Source organism: Larimichthys crocea, chromosome XIII (genome assembly GCF_000972845.2).
Source record: "Larimichthys crocea isolate SSNF chromosome XIII, L_crocea_2.0, whole genome shotgun sequence".
Taxonomy (NCBI): domain Eukaryota; kingdom Metazoa; phylum Chordata; class Actinopteri; family Sciaenidae; genus Larimichthys; species Larimichthys crocea.
The window spans coordinates 32752267-32770466 of record NC_040023.1 but is presented as its reverse complement, the minus strand read 5'-3'; the positions used below and the strand labels follow the sequence as shown (position 1 = coordinate 32770466).

The 18200-nt window shown below is 39.4% G+C and overlaps 1 protein-coding gene and 1 long non-coding RNA gene across 2 annotated transcripts in view; one reads left to right on the top strand and one right to left on the bottom strand.

Moving 5' to 3' along the window:
* LOC109138438 (muscle M-line assembly protein unc-89) overlaps positions 1-7622 on the bottom strand; it is a 21356-nt gene extending 13734 nt beyond the window's left edge. The window contains 4 exon segments of the mRNA XM_027287248.1: positions 3-228; positions 537-720; positions 809-834; positions 7365-7622. Of these exon segments, the coding sequence (XP_027143049.1) occupies positions 3-228; positions 537-720; positions 809-834; positions 7365-7608 (680 nt within the window). The 5' untranslated portion in view covers positions 7609-7622.
* A 2909-nt stretch (positions 7623-10531) lies between these two features.
* LOC113747278 (uncharacterized) lies at positions 10532-12854 on the top strand. Its single transcript, XR_003463516.1, has 4 exons — positions 10532-10766; positions 11658-11690; positions 12029-12060; positions 12835-12854. It is a non-coding gene; the product is annotated as an uncharacterized LOC113747278 (long non-coding RNA).
* Positions 12855-18200: the final 5346 nt, after the last annotated feature.

The window sequence follows — 18200 nt, the reverse complement described above, 5'->3', positions numbered from 1 at the left end:
ACTCGTTTTTCTCAAGGCTTTCATAGAAGATATCTTTGCAGGGTTTTCCAGCTTTAAGGCAACCAGAGAAGATCTCCCGCATCATCTTCTGAGTGGTAGGCAGCTTCCTGATTTCATCATACATCTCTTGTTGGATGACTTTTTTATCGAGAAGGTCATCCAAAATGGGTGCAACGTTGCTCACTCTGTTGGTCAGCTCAAGCTGATGTTTATCCACAAAGTGCACCTCTGAGGAAAGAGAGACAAAAATGACGAATGACTTATTATATTTGAAGATGACTTGAAAAGGCAACTTAATGCACAGGTTTAAATATAAGATGCTATATGTGTGTGTGTGTGTGTGTGTGTGTGTGTGTGTGTGTGTGTGTAAGCTATAACATTGATTCTCAAACAGTGATACGTGAGCTCTCTCTTGTGATACGCAGAGGAATAGCCAAAATATATTAAGAAACAAATACATTGATAAATAAAAAAGCATATAATCCTACAAAAATACCACAAAATGTCATTTTTCAACAGCCATTTGAAGGTTTTACCTTTGTGCCTGCCAAACTTGATCACGTTCAAGCTCTTCTTGGTAGTTGAGGGCTTCTTCTTTGTAGTTGAGGGCTTCTTCTTTGTAGTTGAGGGCTTCTTCTTTGTAGTTGAGGGCTTCTTCTTTGTAGTTGAGGGCTTCGTCTTGGCTGGTGAGGGCTTCGTCTTCTTCTTGCGGCCTCCTTTCTAAAGAGAAACGAGTAACAAAAATAAAAACCTCTCTGCCATATATTGAAGTGAATATTTGAATTTAATGTTGTTAAGTTGAACTTACGTCTAAAAGAGCTTTGGTTTCCTGTTCTGTAAAGAAAGATAACAGGATAGTCAGGAAAGACAAACAGCCTTAAAAATATGAACTGACCTGCTTTTCTAGACTTTTAACTAATAAACACAACTTTGAAAAAACTACTGCCCTGGCTGCCTGTCAGTATTGTTTATACATCCCTGTATCTATTTTTATTTCTGCATTATTGTGCCTATTTGATAATTAGGTATCTAAGTTAATCTTTCCCCTATATTCATTATAGCCGCTGCTAGATTACGAGCGCCAAAACGAGAAGAGGTTTAATTAACTACTTTAAAGGACTGTGGTACATATCCTGATAATAAAGACAGATTACTCATATCCAATAAAGTAGGGCTAACTAGAGGTAAAACATCCTTGAGCAGCCTGGTTGGGATGGGGTCGGCTTAGCTGCAGAAATGATTAAAGTTATTTGATGAAGGTCGATGGGAGAAAAACAGTCTAAATACATATCAGGTTTTACAGCTGTTTCAAAACTTGCTGTATCAGAATGCAGATCAATGCCTGTTGAGGGCAAGAGGTGATGGATTTTGTCTCTAATAGTTATAATTTTATAATTAAAGAAGCTTATGAAGTCATTGCTACTTAGACCTAAAGGAATAGATGGTTCAGTAGAGCTGTGATTCCCTGTTAGCCGGGCTACAATGCTGAAGAGAAACCTGGGGTTGTTCTTATTCTCCTCTATTAATGAAGAGTAGTAGGCTCCTCTGGCATTACGGAGAGCCTTCCTGTATGTTTTAAGTTCATCTTGCCAGAATAAGCGAGATTCTTCCAGTTTAGTGGCACGCCATCTGTGTTAAGATTTACACATCTCTTGCTTTAAGTTACGAGTCTGCTGGCTATACCATGGTGCTAACCTGCTTTGTTTAATTGTCTTTTTTTTCAGAGGTACAATAGAGTCTAGAGTTATGAGCCTGTAGTACTATCAGTAAGATACTGCGGTAACTCTAAGCGTATGTGTAGATAGCGTACCAGTAACAAGACTGTCAAATAGAAAGACTATTAGATGATGCCATATGAAAGAACAAGATCAAGAGTGTGGTTCAGACAATGAGTCTGTTTGTTTACTCTCTGACAGAGGCCGATTGAATCTAATAAAGACATAAACGCAGTGCTAAGACTTGGATCATTGTGGTTGTCCACATGAATATTAAAATCACCTACAATAATTAATTTATCTGTTTTAAGAATCAAGCCTGATGCAAATTCAGATAAAGGTTAAGGACCTGGAGCTCAACACACTGTAACAAATAAAAATTAGCTGTAATGTTTTCCAGGTTGGATGAGTGAGGCTAAGAACAAGACTTGATTATGAATTATAATTTAGGTTTAGGATTTACTAATAGACTTGAGTCAAATAATGTTATGGCTCCAACTCCACCACCACGAGTATTACAATGGCTGGGAGGAGTGGATTTATTTAAGATAATATATTCATCCTCCTGCAGCCAGGTTTCAGTGAGACAAAACAAATCAACATCATCATCAGATATTAATTAATTGACTAAAACAGCTAACGCCTGGTGTCGCAAATATGCAACAAACCGCTTGACTCAATCAACCAGCCGAGATAGGGTCTGCATTCCCCCAATGCCGGTTAGTGCATATTTGTTATGGACCTAGGAACCTTTTGACAAGCATTTGGTTCCAGTGGGATCACAAAGTGACAAACTTATTTAATGTTGTTTAATGGTTGCGAAGTTACCGATACGATGCGGTAAAGTTTGATCCTGAGATGTATATAAGGTAAGTTGTGCTAAGATAAAAATACTCACCTGCTTAATAAGTGCTTATACACTCAATGTAATGAGGTGAAATATGTGTGATAAGTATTTTTGAAGTTATGATACTAAATAGCTTTGTAGCATATTAGTGACAGTAGGCCATAAGGTAATGCTGAGCAGCTAACCAGCGCTATATAGAAAAACACTTTTCTGGCCAGCTTATCTAGGTAATCCTTTGTATTTTGTTTAGTTATTTTCAATAGTCTTTTTATACAGATACCATGCTGGGATAAGAATACAACTGCTATTTATTTTTATGCAGATCCGAATGAAGGCTTCTGTGTTTACAGCAAGCGTGTAAGCGCGAAACCTCACGTTAGACCTCCCCCAGAGGACAGTGAAGACAGCTGTCTCAGTGGTAGTGCAGGCAGCGATGAGGAATATGTTCCCAAGCCAGGTGGTAGTGCAGGCAGCGATGAGGAATATGTTCCCAAGCCAGGTGATGGAGAGAGTAGCAGTGATGAGAAATGTGTGCCCAAGCCAGGTGAAAATGCAGATTTCCTATTGAATGGCTAGTGAATTTCACCAGTTTATCCATAGGTTATCCATAGATTTTCACATTGCTAAAAGTTCATTTTGACCCCTGCAGGTGATGGTGAGAGCAGTAGCGAGAGCGACAGGAGCAGCAGTGATGAGGAGGTTACTAGCACCAGTGCCCAAGCTGCAAGAAAGAAACAAAAGAGACGAAACAAAGAAAAAGTGACGTGGAAGATGATGAAACAGACTCAGAGCTCTGCAAAAAATGTGCCAGTGTGGCAAGGTGCCCTCCCAGACAGTGACTCAATCAGACTGCCTATTGATTATTTCAGACAGTTTTTTGACACTGAACTTTTGGCTCTTATTGACAATCAGAGCAATCAATAAACACTAGAAAAGCACACAAAAAAATCCAAACCATGCCCTGAAATTAGATCAGGAGGATTGGAACTGTTTTGTACATGAGTGTTATCCGCTTACCTCGCTCTAGGATCTACTGGTCTAACGCATGTCGTGTATGTATATAATTGTATAATAATAAATAAACATTGTTTTTTCACTGTTATTTTACCGTGTTATTCTTATCTTATTATTGACCATTATGCCTGTTGTTGCAAATTTGCAACATACCAAAATTTCTAATTATTTTTTGTGCAAAAGTGAAATTAATAATCTCAACATTATTTACTATCTACTTAAAGGCAAAAACACACATAAAACATTTTTTTTATATACAGCTATATAAATTCAGGCGTTAAGGGGTTAAAAAGGACAAAGACCTGATATTCAGGAGTCCAACAACAGGTCGTCGTGCAAGACTGCAGCTCTGCTTCCTGGCCTCGACTCCTCCCTCGTCATCACATCGCATTTCTTTCCCATTATCATTAGATGCATTGTTATTATAAGTTGGACCACAGTTATGCACACTTGCAATCATCAGCCTTTACTCACTCAGTGTCTTCGCCTCTTGGTTGCAGTTCATCTGTCTCAGTATAGCCACCTGAAGAGCGTTCGGTTCGGTGAAAGTTGAATCCATGAGCTCCGCTATCTCCCGAATACTTTTATCCTGCACAGCTCTGCGTTTGATCCGCGGACTTTTCGTGCGATTTCGCAGCTGGTCACAAAACTTAGGAAAGTCTTACGCGCCTAAAGGACATTTGAATGATGTCTGTAAGTCCACCCACGAACAGCAACTGTCCAGGCAAACTTCAGGAGTAGAGATGGGAAGTTCAGCTCTTTTCAAAGATTCGTCTCTTTTGGCTCGGCTCCCTTCGAAGAGCCGACTCTCAAATGGCTATTCATTTAGTATTTAGCCTTCTATATTAGCCTAATTTAGCGATTGTGAATGATTTGTGTGTTATTAAGCAGTTTTTCATTAAGTGTGCAAGATTGTTATATGGATATTTTCATTTTTTACAATTCTGCACTCACTTGCAGTCTCCAAAATCATTGAAATGCAGCCTCATTTCTTTACTCCTCTACCACTACACCCACAGGCCCTGTCCTTCTTTCACATAATGGTATGATCCTAGTCTGTCCTTGCTTGCAATTGGTTCCATGGTGTGTTCATCAGAATAACCTGCCTGCATGGATTCTGAGCGGGAGCAGCTTAAGATTTGGCTCCTCCGGACGGGAGTCGGTTCTTGTCGTTCACTTTGAAGAATCGGCTCTTAGAGCCGGCTCGTTCGCGAACGACACATCACTGTTCAGGAGAGTTCCAGAAACCTCTAGAAGGAAAAGGGCGGTGAACATCTGGCACTGCAGGCGTGTCCAGATGTTGACGTAATTACGAGATCAGGTGTCTGTTTTTTTTTTATCCAGTGAATGCAATGCGCTTCCGTATTTCAGAGTCTTGAGTGTTAATCTACAACGTTGGAAATAATACAAATAAAGCAAAAACACTGGATGAGGCGTGTCCAAACATATACAGTACAGGGGATATAATAGAAACGTGTGAGAGATTTAATCTATGTTGTTTAAGAGAACTTAATCTCTGAGTTGTGCTTTGTGCAAAGCAAATCCACTTGGTGGTTGAGTTGTGTGTAATGCAGAACTCAACCACTAAGTGGAAACCTGGGGCACACTCACAGAGTTGGTCATGGGTGCTATTACACTGTTGCTTGTACTTGGCTACATGAGGACCCTTTCAAGTTACTAGACCGGGGTGCTTATAGCGGTTAGGGGTAGATTAGGGGGTCGTCCGTCTTCTTGTCGCGCTTTGTTTTGTTCGGCGAGTCAATTGTTTTTCTGGTTAGTAGTAAATTTTGTTGTGTGGGGTTTGCAGTTGATGATTTCATGGTCAGTCCATCTCTGAGTAAACTAGAAACGTGCAGAAAAACAGACCTCTTGATCTTGGCCAATTGTTATAATGTGCAGGTGCCTTACAGTGCCAGGAAGGCAGAAATGAAGCAGCTGCTGTGTGCGGAGTTGGTCGATTTAGAGACGTTTTTGTTTTTTTTTCACCTCGGTGCCTCGTTCACTGTCTCGTCTCCCCCGTGTGTCGTGGGTTTTTGTTTTTTTTTCCTTCTGTGCCTCACTGTCTGCTCCCCCTGACACTCTCCCTCATGCCATCCCTGTTCTCACACATCATGACCAATCACGTTCGGCTTTCAATTAAAAGAGTGGAGGAAAAAAAAACTTGCTGCACGTAATTGGTCAAGATGTATAGCAGCATCCACTACAGGGGTGACACACACACACACACACAGCAGTCGCGGAGGACAAACACGACAGGAGAGAGACAATAGACATTATTTATTACATTATTGGATTATTTTGGATGATAAATTAATTAAATAGTTAGTACGGTTTATTTATATAGCACATTTTTACCAGTGGCGTATCCAGGACGTTTTTACCGGGGTGGCCAGGATGGGACACAAAGCTAATGTGGGGTGGCCATGGCATAGTGCATAGAGCCGACCACAGTTCAAATCCCAGTCCTTTTCTGCATGTCACATACCCTCTGTCTCCCATGATTTCCTGTCTCATAAGTGTTAAATAAAGGTGTCTATTCTGGTTAAAAAAAAGTAATTTTTTAAATTTAATTTCCCATTATCACAGTCCTCAAGTATATCTGGTTATTTATTAAAATGTGTTGAGGATAGGGTACACATTTTCTAAGAGCCATTTCCTTGTAGTGGATTAAAGTCCTCATCTCTTCACAAATTAGATTAGATTAGAAAAATCTCAACTGCTCTTAACTCATCCTATAGAATAACATTATCAGCCATCAGCTCATCATCTGTGTCACCTGTATTGTTACCTGTTTGCTTTACTAATTGAAACGACATCTTGTGGCTATATTAAAACACAGAAATCCAGGCAACAGAACAAACCAAAACCTTTTGGATTTGTTCTCTGCCAGATGTGTTTTTAATTAATCACAAGATGGAATTTAAATTAGTAAAGTAAACATGATGGTGACTGAATAATAGGATTCTATAGGATGCCTTGTGATCTTTGAAAATGTGCAAAAAGTGGTTTTCAGCCCAGACAGTATTCATGTCCCTGATGAAGATATATACTGAAACATTGGCTTTGATTCAGCATACATGTATTTATTTAAATCAATGCTTAAAAAAACAATATAATATTAAAACAATGCTTTTTCATAAAGTAACTTATGAATAAATCAAGACGCAAAGACATAAAGTCCTTTGAAACGGATTTCACCGGTTTATGCAGGAGTTGAAGCTTGTCATCATTGATTGACAGCATTTCTCTTGTTTCTCGTGTTGACGTGTTTTGGTGTGGCTGTGGGAAACACACTGAACCTCGGCTCCCCATTCAACTACTGCTCCATTGTTTACACCACAGAGAAGAGGAGGAAGTGCTGGAGTGAAGCGCAGGGAGCAGAAAAGCGCTAACGCCGCTGTACCCGGCTGCAGACTTTACAACACCTGCACCACCTGATCATGTTGTAGTCTCCTTTTCATGTGTTCATGTTTGTTTTGTTTTGGGTTTTTTTTTCGCTTATGTTCTACCTTAGTACTTGTTTTGCAAATCTGCGCATTCTACTTTAGTACTTTTTGTAAATATGTACACTCGTGTTCGCTGCTGTTAACAAGTGAATTTCCCCGTTGTGGGATGAATAAAGTATTATCTTATCATATCTTATCAGATCAGGGGTGGCCAATGACATTTCAGAGGTGGCCCCGGCCTGCTTATCATCACATCACATTTCTTTCATATATCATTAGATGCATTATCATTATAAGTCGGACCATAGTAATGCACACCTGCAATCATCAGCCTTTACTCACCCAGTGTCTTCGCCTCTTGGTTGCATTTCATCTGCCTCAGTGTCTCAATAGCCACCTGAAGAGCTTTCGGTTCGGTGAAAGTTGAAACCATGAGCTCCGCTATCTCCCAAATACTTTTACCCTCCACAGCTCTGCGTCTGATCCGCGGACTTTCCGTGCGATCTCGCAGAAGGTGGCAAAACTTACGAAAGTCCGTCTCTTTCAGATCCTCCAGCGCGTTTGCTATACACTGTTTTACAGACATTTTTCAGCTGCATACACCGTCTTAGTTTGATGCACGGAGGCGTGGTATGGGAATGGCGTCTCCACCACCGCCCATCAGGTGAGACTTCCGTTAACTCCTAGAAGCAGGCACGGAATAATAATCTGGCATACCGTGCATTTGCCCGGTGGGCCGACGTGCTATTTGGGCCGACATATATATGGCCTTTAAGGACATAACTGCTGGTGTTATGTACCTGTAGATGTGACACAAAATATTTCTTTCTTCGTTATCTGACTTAAGATGTGAAAGAAACGCAGAAGTCTTTTTTAAGATTTGTTCACGCCTGATTAACTTAGATTTGGTGACATAAAAAAAGAAAAAACATAATTTTGACAATAAAAATAAAACAGTGCATCTGTATTTAACTCTTATTGTTATTTTTTCATTTGAACTTTTCTGCATTTTCAGTCCCGTCATCAAAACCAAATGTGGCTACAGAAATCTCAAATCTAAAATATATTTTACTTTTTTTTTGTTTACTACATAGTTGAGTGTGCCTGAAGGAATAACTATTCACCGCGCTTATTATTATTTATTATTATTATTTATTTTATTATTATTATTATTATTTATTATAGATTTGAAGGACAATAGTGTTCTTCACTAGCCCTCTGGGCACCCACACCAATAATAATAATAATAATATAATGTAATTATATTATATTATTATTATTTATTATGCCCTTTTTTGGCACGCTACTCCTCGCGCAGTTTTTGTCGCATATACACAAAAAAGGTATCAAAGCGACCGGCCGGGAATCGTGCTATATCCCAAGCGTTTCGCCAAACGGTTGGCCGATAAATCGACAAAAACCACGCCGAAATAATAATTGGTGTGTATTGGAAGAATGTTCGAGAGCTAGATGGAGAGGGAGAAAAATAAATTGGTAAACTGCGTTTGAGCCGCAAATGTCACTTTACAGACATGATTACCACTCGAAACGTGGAAAATTCGTGGTGATAACACTGCTGAAGCTGTGATTTTTTATCTACCCATGTGTGTTATTTCAGAGTCTTGAGTGTTAATCTACAACGTTGGAATAAATACAAATAAAGCAAAACACTGGATGAGAAGTGTGTGGCCTAACATATACAGTACAGGGATATAATAGAACGTGCACTTTTTTTTTGTGTTAGTAAACTCTATTAGATAACTGTCATCATTTCTACCTTGTATTTTTAAGATTCAGTGAGTGGACGTAAAATTAAACATTGTATTACGTAATACATGAACTATGGGGGAAGAGTAAGTTTACTTGTAAATGTTATAGTTGTTATGTACCTAAACCTAGATACTACATAAACTTAAGGACTGGCTCTACATCCACAGCAACTTCGTGATGTGCGGACCGATACTTTCACCCAATGTGTCCGTTTTAGTATCCATGCTCATAATAATTGTCTAAATTTTCACGACTCTGCACTAATTTGGGTTAACATCTTTTTTCGTCACAGTAGACAGTTTTTCACTAGTTTTAGGACCTATTTCCGTCTGTCTGCTTCTGTAACTGAGATACTAAAGTTGTAATGTCCATAAATGTGCACGTCCTATGCACGCGAGCGACTGAATTCAAGTGACTGCAACTACTGCACCACTGCCTGGCATCACTCTCTGTTGACTAATGTTAATACATGCACCACGTTACTATAACAGCAAAGCAGAGTAGTACGGGTTTGGCCCCCAGATCCAGAGATCTTATTTATGGCCTGTATGGCTTCCTGGTGTGGCATGACGAAGTATTTACATAACTGCTGGTGTTATCTAGCTCAGTCTGGACATACAAGGCATCAAAGAAAAGACACAAAACATGACCCCATCACCAAGTTATCTACAAGTGACACATTAAAACCCCATTATGTAACTCTCCTACACATTAAAAAACAGGTTTAATACTGCACCCCACCCGCCTGTTTCTGCACATGTAACTTTGTGCTCCGGGTGATACACACCACAACCCTGAGGCACGGGTGGGCTGGCTTCTGCTGCGTTGAGCCCATTTTTCTGGTCCATCTCTTTGTGGATCATCGGGTGCTGCTGTTGATTCGCCTCTTGGGGACAGTGTTTTCTTTATCACGCTGCAAAATCCATTTGGACCCGTCACAGGTTAACATTGATCTGCTCGTCATCGGCTTCATCTGCGGTCTGTCAGCAGGTGGCAAAAACTTACGAAAGTCCGTCTTTATTAGATCCTCCAGCGTGTTGTTTATACACTGTTTGTCATTTTTCCAGCTGCATACTGTCTTGTTTTGATGCACGGTGGTGTGGCAGTGGTGCAGTACTGGAAGATTATACACCTAAAGGGGAAGTCCTGATTTGAATGCTGAGTCCACCCACGAACAGCAACTGTCCAGTAAAGAAAAAACCTCTGGCACGCCTGTCCACATGTTGACCCATGTGAATTTAAAGGGTTGCTCTTTTCCCCTTATTGACCTCATTATCTTGCATAATGTTTTAATTATAAATATCTACAGTTTCTTGGATTTTTTAATCTAGATTTAGCCAATGTTTATTTACTTTAAAGGACACACCAACGATTGCTGAAAAAATGAATCACATTTATATTACTTTGTATATACATTTACATTTTTTCAAACAATGAAAAAATACAACACAAAATAGATCATCGACATCAGTGACTTTCCCAATCAAAGTTCAAGTTTACAACTCACTGCAAAAATACAATTAATAGTTAAATTGTTCACATAGAAAAATGTGAGGAGAGGTTGAGGTTCTCGATTCCCTCCCTAACCATATGGTGTTTTGTAAACGCTCTTCCCTGTTTCTAAGAGAGTGAAGTGAGCACTGGGCGTCCTCCTCCTATTTGTGCTGATCTAGAAGAAGACTTGGACACGACCAGGACCGCAGTCTGAGATCTCTATAGAGGTGAGAAATGGCCCCAAAACCAAAAGAAAGTGTATAGCTGACGCGCTGGAGGACCTGGAGCCAGAACATTGGAGAAGTTCCGCCACCAGCTTTTGGACCGTAAGAGAGAGTCGCGCGTCAGGCGCGCCATGGTGAGGTAAAGCTTCCTGGACATCGCTAGTGGTCTGGTTTCGACCTTCACGAGGCGGTGCTGTTAAGGTGACTGAGGAGTTATTGAAGGAGATTGGCTGCCATGATGTTGCAAAGGACTTAGGTAAATACATTTATATTGATTTGATGCAGAATGAGAGACAGTTTTACATGCACAACTTTTATTTTTACTTTCACTTTTGAGCGCCTGAACAAAGACCCCGATCTGCAGTCAGCCTTCAGTCGATATAGTGTTTTATCTGTTAATAAGCTAAAATCGCTTTATATTTCGAAAAAAACAACAGATTGGGTTCTTCATTTAGTGAGCTGTCGTGGCTCCACCTCTAAGAGGGCTGAATTTGTCTATTTCCCAGAACTTTAAAGACCCCGTAGGAACATGGTTAGCCTGCAGGATGACAACCAATAGCATTATCTATATGACAGATTTAAAAAAGATTACACTTACACACTGCTCTTATGAAATCAGTTTTTTTGTTGTTTGTAGTTTCACACAGGGCCAGGGTCTGACAAGATAAAAATAAGCTGAATGTGTTAAAACATTATTATAAATTATATTATTATAAATGATTATATAAACAAGAATTTTTGCACACATTTGTGAAAACTGGGGTGACATGAATAAAATATGTATCACTGTACTAAATGTATATTATGGGAGGAAAGGATGTGTGTCCTACCACCAATAGTTCGTTAGCATTCCTCAGCCTTTCTGTGGAGTTCACATGTTCTACAGGTACTCCCGACTTCCTCTCACAGTGAAAAGACGGTTAACTGGGTAATAGGTGACTCTGAATTGCCCATAGCGTGACAGTCCCACGTCCCTGATAAGGATAAGGAAAATAGGTGACAGTGGTATACAGAGTATTGGTCCTGTTTGAGAAGTCTGCTGCCCCCCACTGCATTGTCCACTCTGTTGAAATGTTAGTCCATAGTGAATGTACTGCATCTCAAATTGTAATTCACAGAATCTGACCCACTCTTCCTATTTTTGCAGTTGAAGACGTGAGTGCACAATCTGGCGGCAACGGTGAGTAGTATTGCAGCAAGAGTAAAATATTTGTCTATACATTTATAATCATAATCTAAGAATGTAAATGAGTTATCTAAAGACTAAAATTGTCTTAGTAACTCACCAAAACGTGTAGACTATCATCAGTCTTACCATTTTAGTCTTTCATAAACAACAAATGTTAGTTTTATAATTCAGGACGTGAAAGTTTATTTTTTTCTTTCTACCTACGGAAATAAGTTAAACATATGTGACATTTGTTTAACTCAAATATGTGCATAAAGTGGAATGACACAGAACTGTACCGTGATGTACAATTTTGACCAACCATCTTAATTCTCTTAATTTGTGTTCAGGAGGAGCAACCGGTGGGGTAGCATGGCAGACGGTAAATGTCTTGACTCGATCGTCACTGATAAGATTAAAAAAAAACAGAACTCACCATAAAACTTACTTATATTCTATGTTACAACAGGTTGTTCAGACCAAGTTATTAGCTGATAATTAGCCTGAAAATCCCCCATCACTATCAACCACACAACCATTAATCAGACCAAAAAACTACAGCAGTCAGACAACCCTGTTGTACTTACTTAGTTACCTGTAGTGTTGAGAAAACGTTTAGAAAATAACTGACAGTTTGAATTCACAAAACTGCTTAAGTGCTACTAATGATTTAAACTTTTTTTCTTAGTGGAATAAAAAGGTTGATAGTTTTCCGAGTGTCGTGTGTTAGAATGGAGGTGGCCAGGAGACAGCTGAGCATAAAGACTGGAAACGGCTACACTGAACAAATGTATTACAGGAAGACAAAACAAATTTTTAAAAAATACATGTTAGCAACATTATGCTTCTTCTGTTTGAAATTTAGTTTTTTAAAATAGTATTATATGCTTTTTATTTATCAATGTTTGTTTCTCAATATATTTTGGCTATTCCTTGCGTACCACAAGAGAGAGCCATGTATCACTGTTTGAGATCAATGTTATAGCTCACACACACACCCACACACACACACCACAACACACCACACACACACACACACACACACACACACACACACACTGATATAGCATCTTATAATTAAACCTGGCATTAAGTGCCTTTTCACGTTCATCTCAAATACAATCAGTCATTCGTCATTTTGTCTCTCTTTCCTCAGAGGTGCACTTTGTGGATTAAACCACTTGAGCTTAGCGATCGACAAAGTGAGCAACGCTGCACCCATTTTGGATGACCTTCTCTTTAAAAAAGTCATCCAACAGAGTAGTATGATGAAAATCAGGAAGCTGCCTACCACTCAGGGATGATGCGAGGAGATCTTCTCGGGTTGCCTTAAAAGCTGGAAAACACTGCAAAGATATCTCTATGAAGCTCGAGAGAACGAGCGCTATCTCATTGACGACCTCAAGAATAAAAATAGGAAATGTTGTGGTAGAAATCCATAGAAACAAGCATAGACCAAACACACGTCTACCTGAACGTCAGGCTTTTTTTATACTTAATCGAGGAAACATAAATCCTATGTACTATGGGGTTGGTGAAAAATCCATTTGCAATCAGAGTATTGACCTAATGTACTCTATGTCGTAGTTTGTAGTTTAGATTACAGAGATGAAATGTCAGGTATGAAAGAATAACCAGCCACCATACATGTAATGTTTTTTATTCCACAAGTACCAAGAGGGAAGGCCTGTTTTTAACATTTTTAATCATATATCAAATAAAACCCTTGATCATAATGAGTTCATGCCAAATAAGCTAAAATATATTTTTTTTATGTCTTGTTCTGCCCAATTATTTTTTTTCAAGTGTCATTCAAAAGTTTTTCTACCATGAAATTTATAATAAAACACTCTCATTGCTGTGTGGTTGTTATATATTGTTGAATGGATCTTCTTAAACATAGTGTTAGAGTTTAGAAAAATCAGCAGTTTTACATAACCCAGCTGTTGTATATGTATGTGTGCATGTATTATAGGAAGTGAAGTGAGCACTGGGCCGTCCTCCTCCTATTTGTGTGATCTGGAAGAAGGACTTTGGACACGACCAGGACCGCAGTCTGAGATCTCTAGAGGTGAGAGAATGGCCCCCAAAACAAAAAGAAGGGGCATTGCTGACGCGCTGGAGGACCTGGAGCCAGAAACTTGGAATGTTCCGCCGCCAGCTTTGGACCGCAGGGAAGAGCCGCGCGTCAGGCGCGCCATGGTGAAGGATATAAAAACTACATGGACTCGCAGATGTACTGGTTTCGACCTTCACCGAGGACGGTGCTTTGTTTAAGTGACTGAGGAGTTATTGAAGGAGATTGGCTGCCTGGTGCTGCAAAGACTTAGGTAAATACATCTATATTGATTTGATGCCGAATGAGAGACAGTTTTACATGCACAAATTTATTTTCTTTTAATTTTGAGCGCCTGAAAAGAGACCCCGATCTGCAGCCTTCAGTCGAATATGTTTTATCTGTTTAATGACAGCACAGGAGACCTTGAACCTGTGATATTGTTTTAAGACAGATTTAAAGTGCCTTCATGGCATCAGTTTCAGTTTTAATTTGTTGTATGTAGTTTACACACGGGTCAGCAGTACAAGGAAACGTGTTGCGCTGAATGTACCGCTGTGTGAAACCATCAGGAAGTCACTTTTTTCCCGCCTCTCTCTCTCTCCCTCTCTCTCTCCTCCTCTCTCACACACACACAAATCTAAATGTGAATGTAAATTGCGTGCTTGTGTGGTCTTGTGTCTGTTAATGAGAGGAGTTTCACAAAGTCTTTTATTTTGAAACTTAAGAGTCCCTTCGAAATAAAAACACTTTCGTCGTGTATGTGTGTGTGTGTGTGTGTGTGTGTGCGTGTGTCTGTCTATGGTCGTGTGTGTCTGCTAGAAAATGATAAATAAAATAGACGACATTAAAAATGTAGTCTTGATAGTGATTGATTATATAAAAGACAGTGAAAATGCCCCTCCCCCCTCCCCTCCCCCAGGCCGGGTTGAGGTTGCCAAGGGTTAGAGTTAAAATTCTTTCTGTACAGTGACATTTCGGCCTCGGCCGAGTTTAAAATGTATTTTTCAAAGGCTTTTCTCTCCCTTCCACTCTAGCTATGTGTCAACGCACTCTAGCCTTTATAAGGTAACATTGGTGGGTTTTTTGCCGAACTAATTCGAAAACTGTCTGGCAAAACTCTCCAGTCAGGCAAGAAAAAAAAAAAAAAGTCATACCATACCAGTTGTTTTGATAACTTTTTGTGTATGTGCGACCAAAACTGCGGGAGGAAGAAGCGAACCGAAAACACAACAGGACAAACAAAAAAAACATAAGAATTAGAATAAAAATACAATAGCCCTCTGGGGCAACCACACTAATTAAGTATGGGGAATAGTATATAGTGTGCTTTTTCAGGCACACTCAATAATAAGCGTGGTGAATAACATATAGTGTTGCTCTTCTTTCCACACTAATAATAAGTGCGGTGTATACAATATAGTTGCTCTTTCAGGCACACTCAATAATAAGTGCGGTGAATGACATATAGTGTGCTCTTTCAGGCACACTCAATAATAGGCGCAGCGAATAAACTGTAGTTTGCTATTCAGGCGCACTCAATAAAATAGTATGGGGAAAAGTATATATGTGTGCTCTTTCAGGCACACTCATAAAATTAAGTATGGGGAATAGTATACAGTGTGCTTTTTTAGGCACACTCAATTAAAGTCCCAGTGCTGTTATACTCTATATCAGCCATCAAGAATTACCTCTTGTCAACACAAATTACTTGGTTCAGAATAAATAAAGTTTGTATAAAGGGTGGCTGATAGACTTTGGTACCCTAAGCCCAAAGTCACATGCTATCTTGTTATATTTGGTAATTGCCCATAGGTTGAGTGTGGTTGTCTCTCTGTCAGCTGCAACCCTGACAAGGAAAATTGATGCAGTTGTTACAGAGATAGAAGAAATACCATTGTATGAGTGAATGTTGAGCGTACTATTTAAATAGATGAAAATTGAGGATTGTGTGTAAGAGTAAAATGACAGAAGTACTGCATTGCATGTATTTCCTGTTATGAGATGTGATTTAATCTTGATGGCCTGCTGCTCCTGTAACATCTGCCAGTGGGTAACCAAAACGCTGGGTAGCTCATACAACCATGAGTCACCCCTTTCAACCGGACTGCAACACTGCTAGTCTTTACTCTGTTAACGTGGATGCTGAACCAAAGTGATGTACCGGCATCTCAAACTTGTAATTCTTCAGAATCTGCTTCTCTTTTGCAGTTGAAGACGTGAGCGCACAATCTGCAAAACCTGGTTCTGGTAGCACTGACCGTGACGGTGAGTGTATAGTGCGAAGTATTAACTAATTTAAAATTGTAAATGAGTTATCTACATAGTATAATATTGTTGAGCTAATAATATCACTCCATATAAACTGCTATGCACAGGCTTCTTGAAGATTTCCACGCACCGACAGTCATTAAGGTGTTAGAAGCCCAGAGCCAAGGACCAACTTGAAAGAGCTCCAGGAAAGACTTGCTAAATCCAACTTGCTTCTTTTTTGCAGTTAAAGGACATGACGTGCACAATCTGCAAGTGCACAATCGGGTTCCGTGATGTGGTGTGATTGATGGAGTAGAATAGTTGTCAGGAAGTAAACAAATATATATGTATATCTATAAATCTATAGATAAGTATGTATGATATCTCTATAGAGTGAATAAAGACTGAGTGCAATGCACAGAATGTTAAAGGAACAATATGTAATAAGGTATTTACGATTAAATTCATGAAATTATCATTCATATGTTTAAATAAAGAACTGGCTTTTTGTATGACAATACTACAGCCAGTATGTCTTCCTTTTGAAAGTTGCAACCCTGGACATGGACAGGAAGTCTGTCTGTTTTGTTTCTTGGCGATCCTGTGGGATCCCTGACACTGCAATGTTGACGCTCCGGGTGTTCCAGATATGAAAACAAATTTGACACAAAACACAGCGTACTAAAAGCAATGAAGCAAACAAATGAAGCTGTTCAAAGAGATATGTTTCTACCCAAAATCCTTTTAAAAAGCTTCATGAACCGAAAATGTGGTAAAATAAGTGTAAATATTGGACCTGCAGACGGACCCACGTGCCTGCTGGCAACGTGTGAGCCTGAAGTTTGGGGAAGAGGGAGAACGACTCTCAATAGTTTGATTTGGGTTGCAATCCCCGTTTTAACTACTAGACTCAGTGTTCACACAAAGTTACTATCGTGCCTTTAAGGTGTGTATTCCTCTGTTTTTATTCATTTGTTTTTAGCCATGTATATTTTAAAATGATAGAAAGTCAAAGTAGGAATATAGTATATGGTAATGAGCAGGGTTCATGTCTCTTTCTTCAGAGCACTTGTGGATAAACATATAGCCTTGATCTGATAACACAGAGTGGGACAGTTGCACCCATTTTTGGATGACCTTCTTCATTTAACAAAGTAATCAACAAAAGAGATGTATGATGAAATCAGGAGCTGCCTACCCATCAGAAGATGATGCGGAGATCTTCTCTCGTTGCCCTTAAAGCTGGAAAAGCCTGATAAAGATATCTTCTTGAAAGCCTTGGAGAAAAACGAGCGCTTTCTCCATTGACGACCTCAAGAATAAAAAATCGAGAATGTTGTGGGGAAATCCATCAAAGCATTAGCCAAAAACACACGCTCTCTGAACAGTCAGGTTTTTTTCTAACTTAATTGAGGAACATAAATCCTATGTATGCATGGGTTTTAAAAATCTGCATGCAATCAGAGCTATGACCTTATACTCTATAATTATGTTTAGAATTTTGATGAAATGAATGACTTAATGTTTTTATTAAACAGGTCCCAATGTGCAAGCCCCGTTTTTACACATTTTTTCTCTTTTATATTGGGTCACTTCAACCTGTTTTCTTCCTGTAGACCTTGACAATACACAAACCCCTCATTGCTGTGTGGGTTGCGTATCTTTTGCAACTGCAGGGTCTTCGTGTGTGTGGACGACAAATTGCCCTCTCATCCAAGCGGCTCTTGACGATTGTAGCGAGATCCAAGGTGTATAGCCTAAAGTCAGGATTGGCCGTACCAGACCATTGTGCCCTTGATGTCATCAGAAGTCACCTGAGGTTGGGTGTGAATGAAAAGCGTCACATACACAAATTGTATCTACACGTAAACGTCCGATTGTATCTATGGGTTCACAGGTTAACTTTTCAGGTGTCGAGATAGTCAAATAACTGGTGAAACAATGGGTACAGGAAGCCTGTACACTGGTATGATTCTGCAAACTGGTTAAGGCACCAGTGCAGGGAAACATTTTTTTTATGGATTGAAACTATAGTGAATTGAACTACAAGATTATGTCCTTAAAATTAAAAAGAGTCATCGGCATCGTGCTGACTTTATTTCATTTTCATTTCATTGGGGCCCTAAATGTATTTATCATCCGAGTTTTTCGGCTTCTTTATCGTACATCAGCACTGAGTCATTACAAATCAAGGATCCTTCAATGAAAAGAAA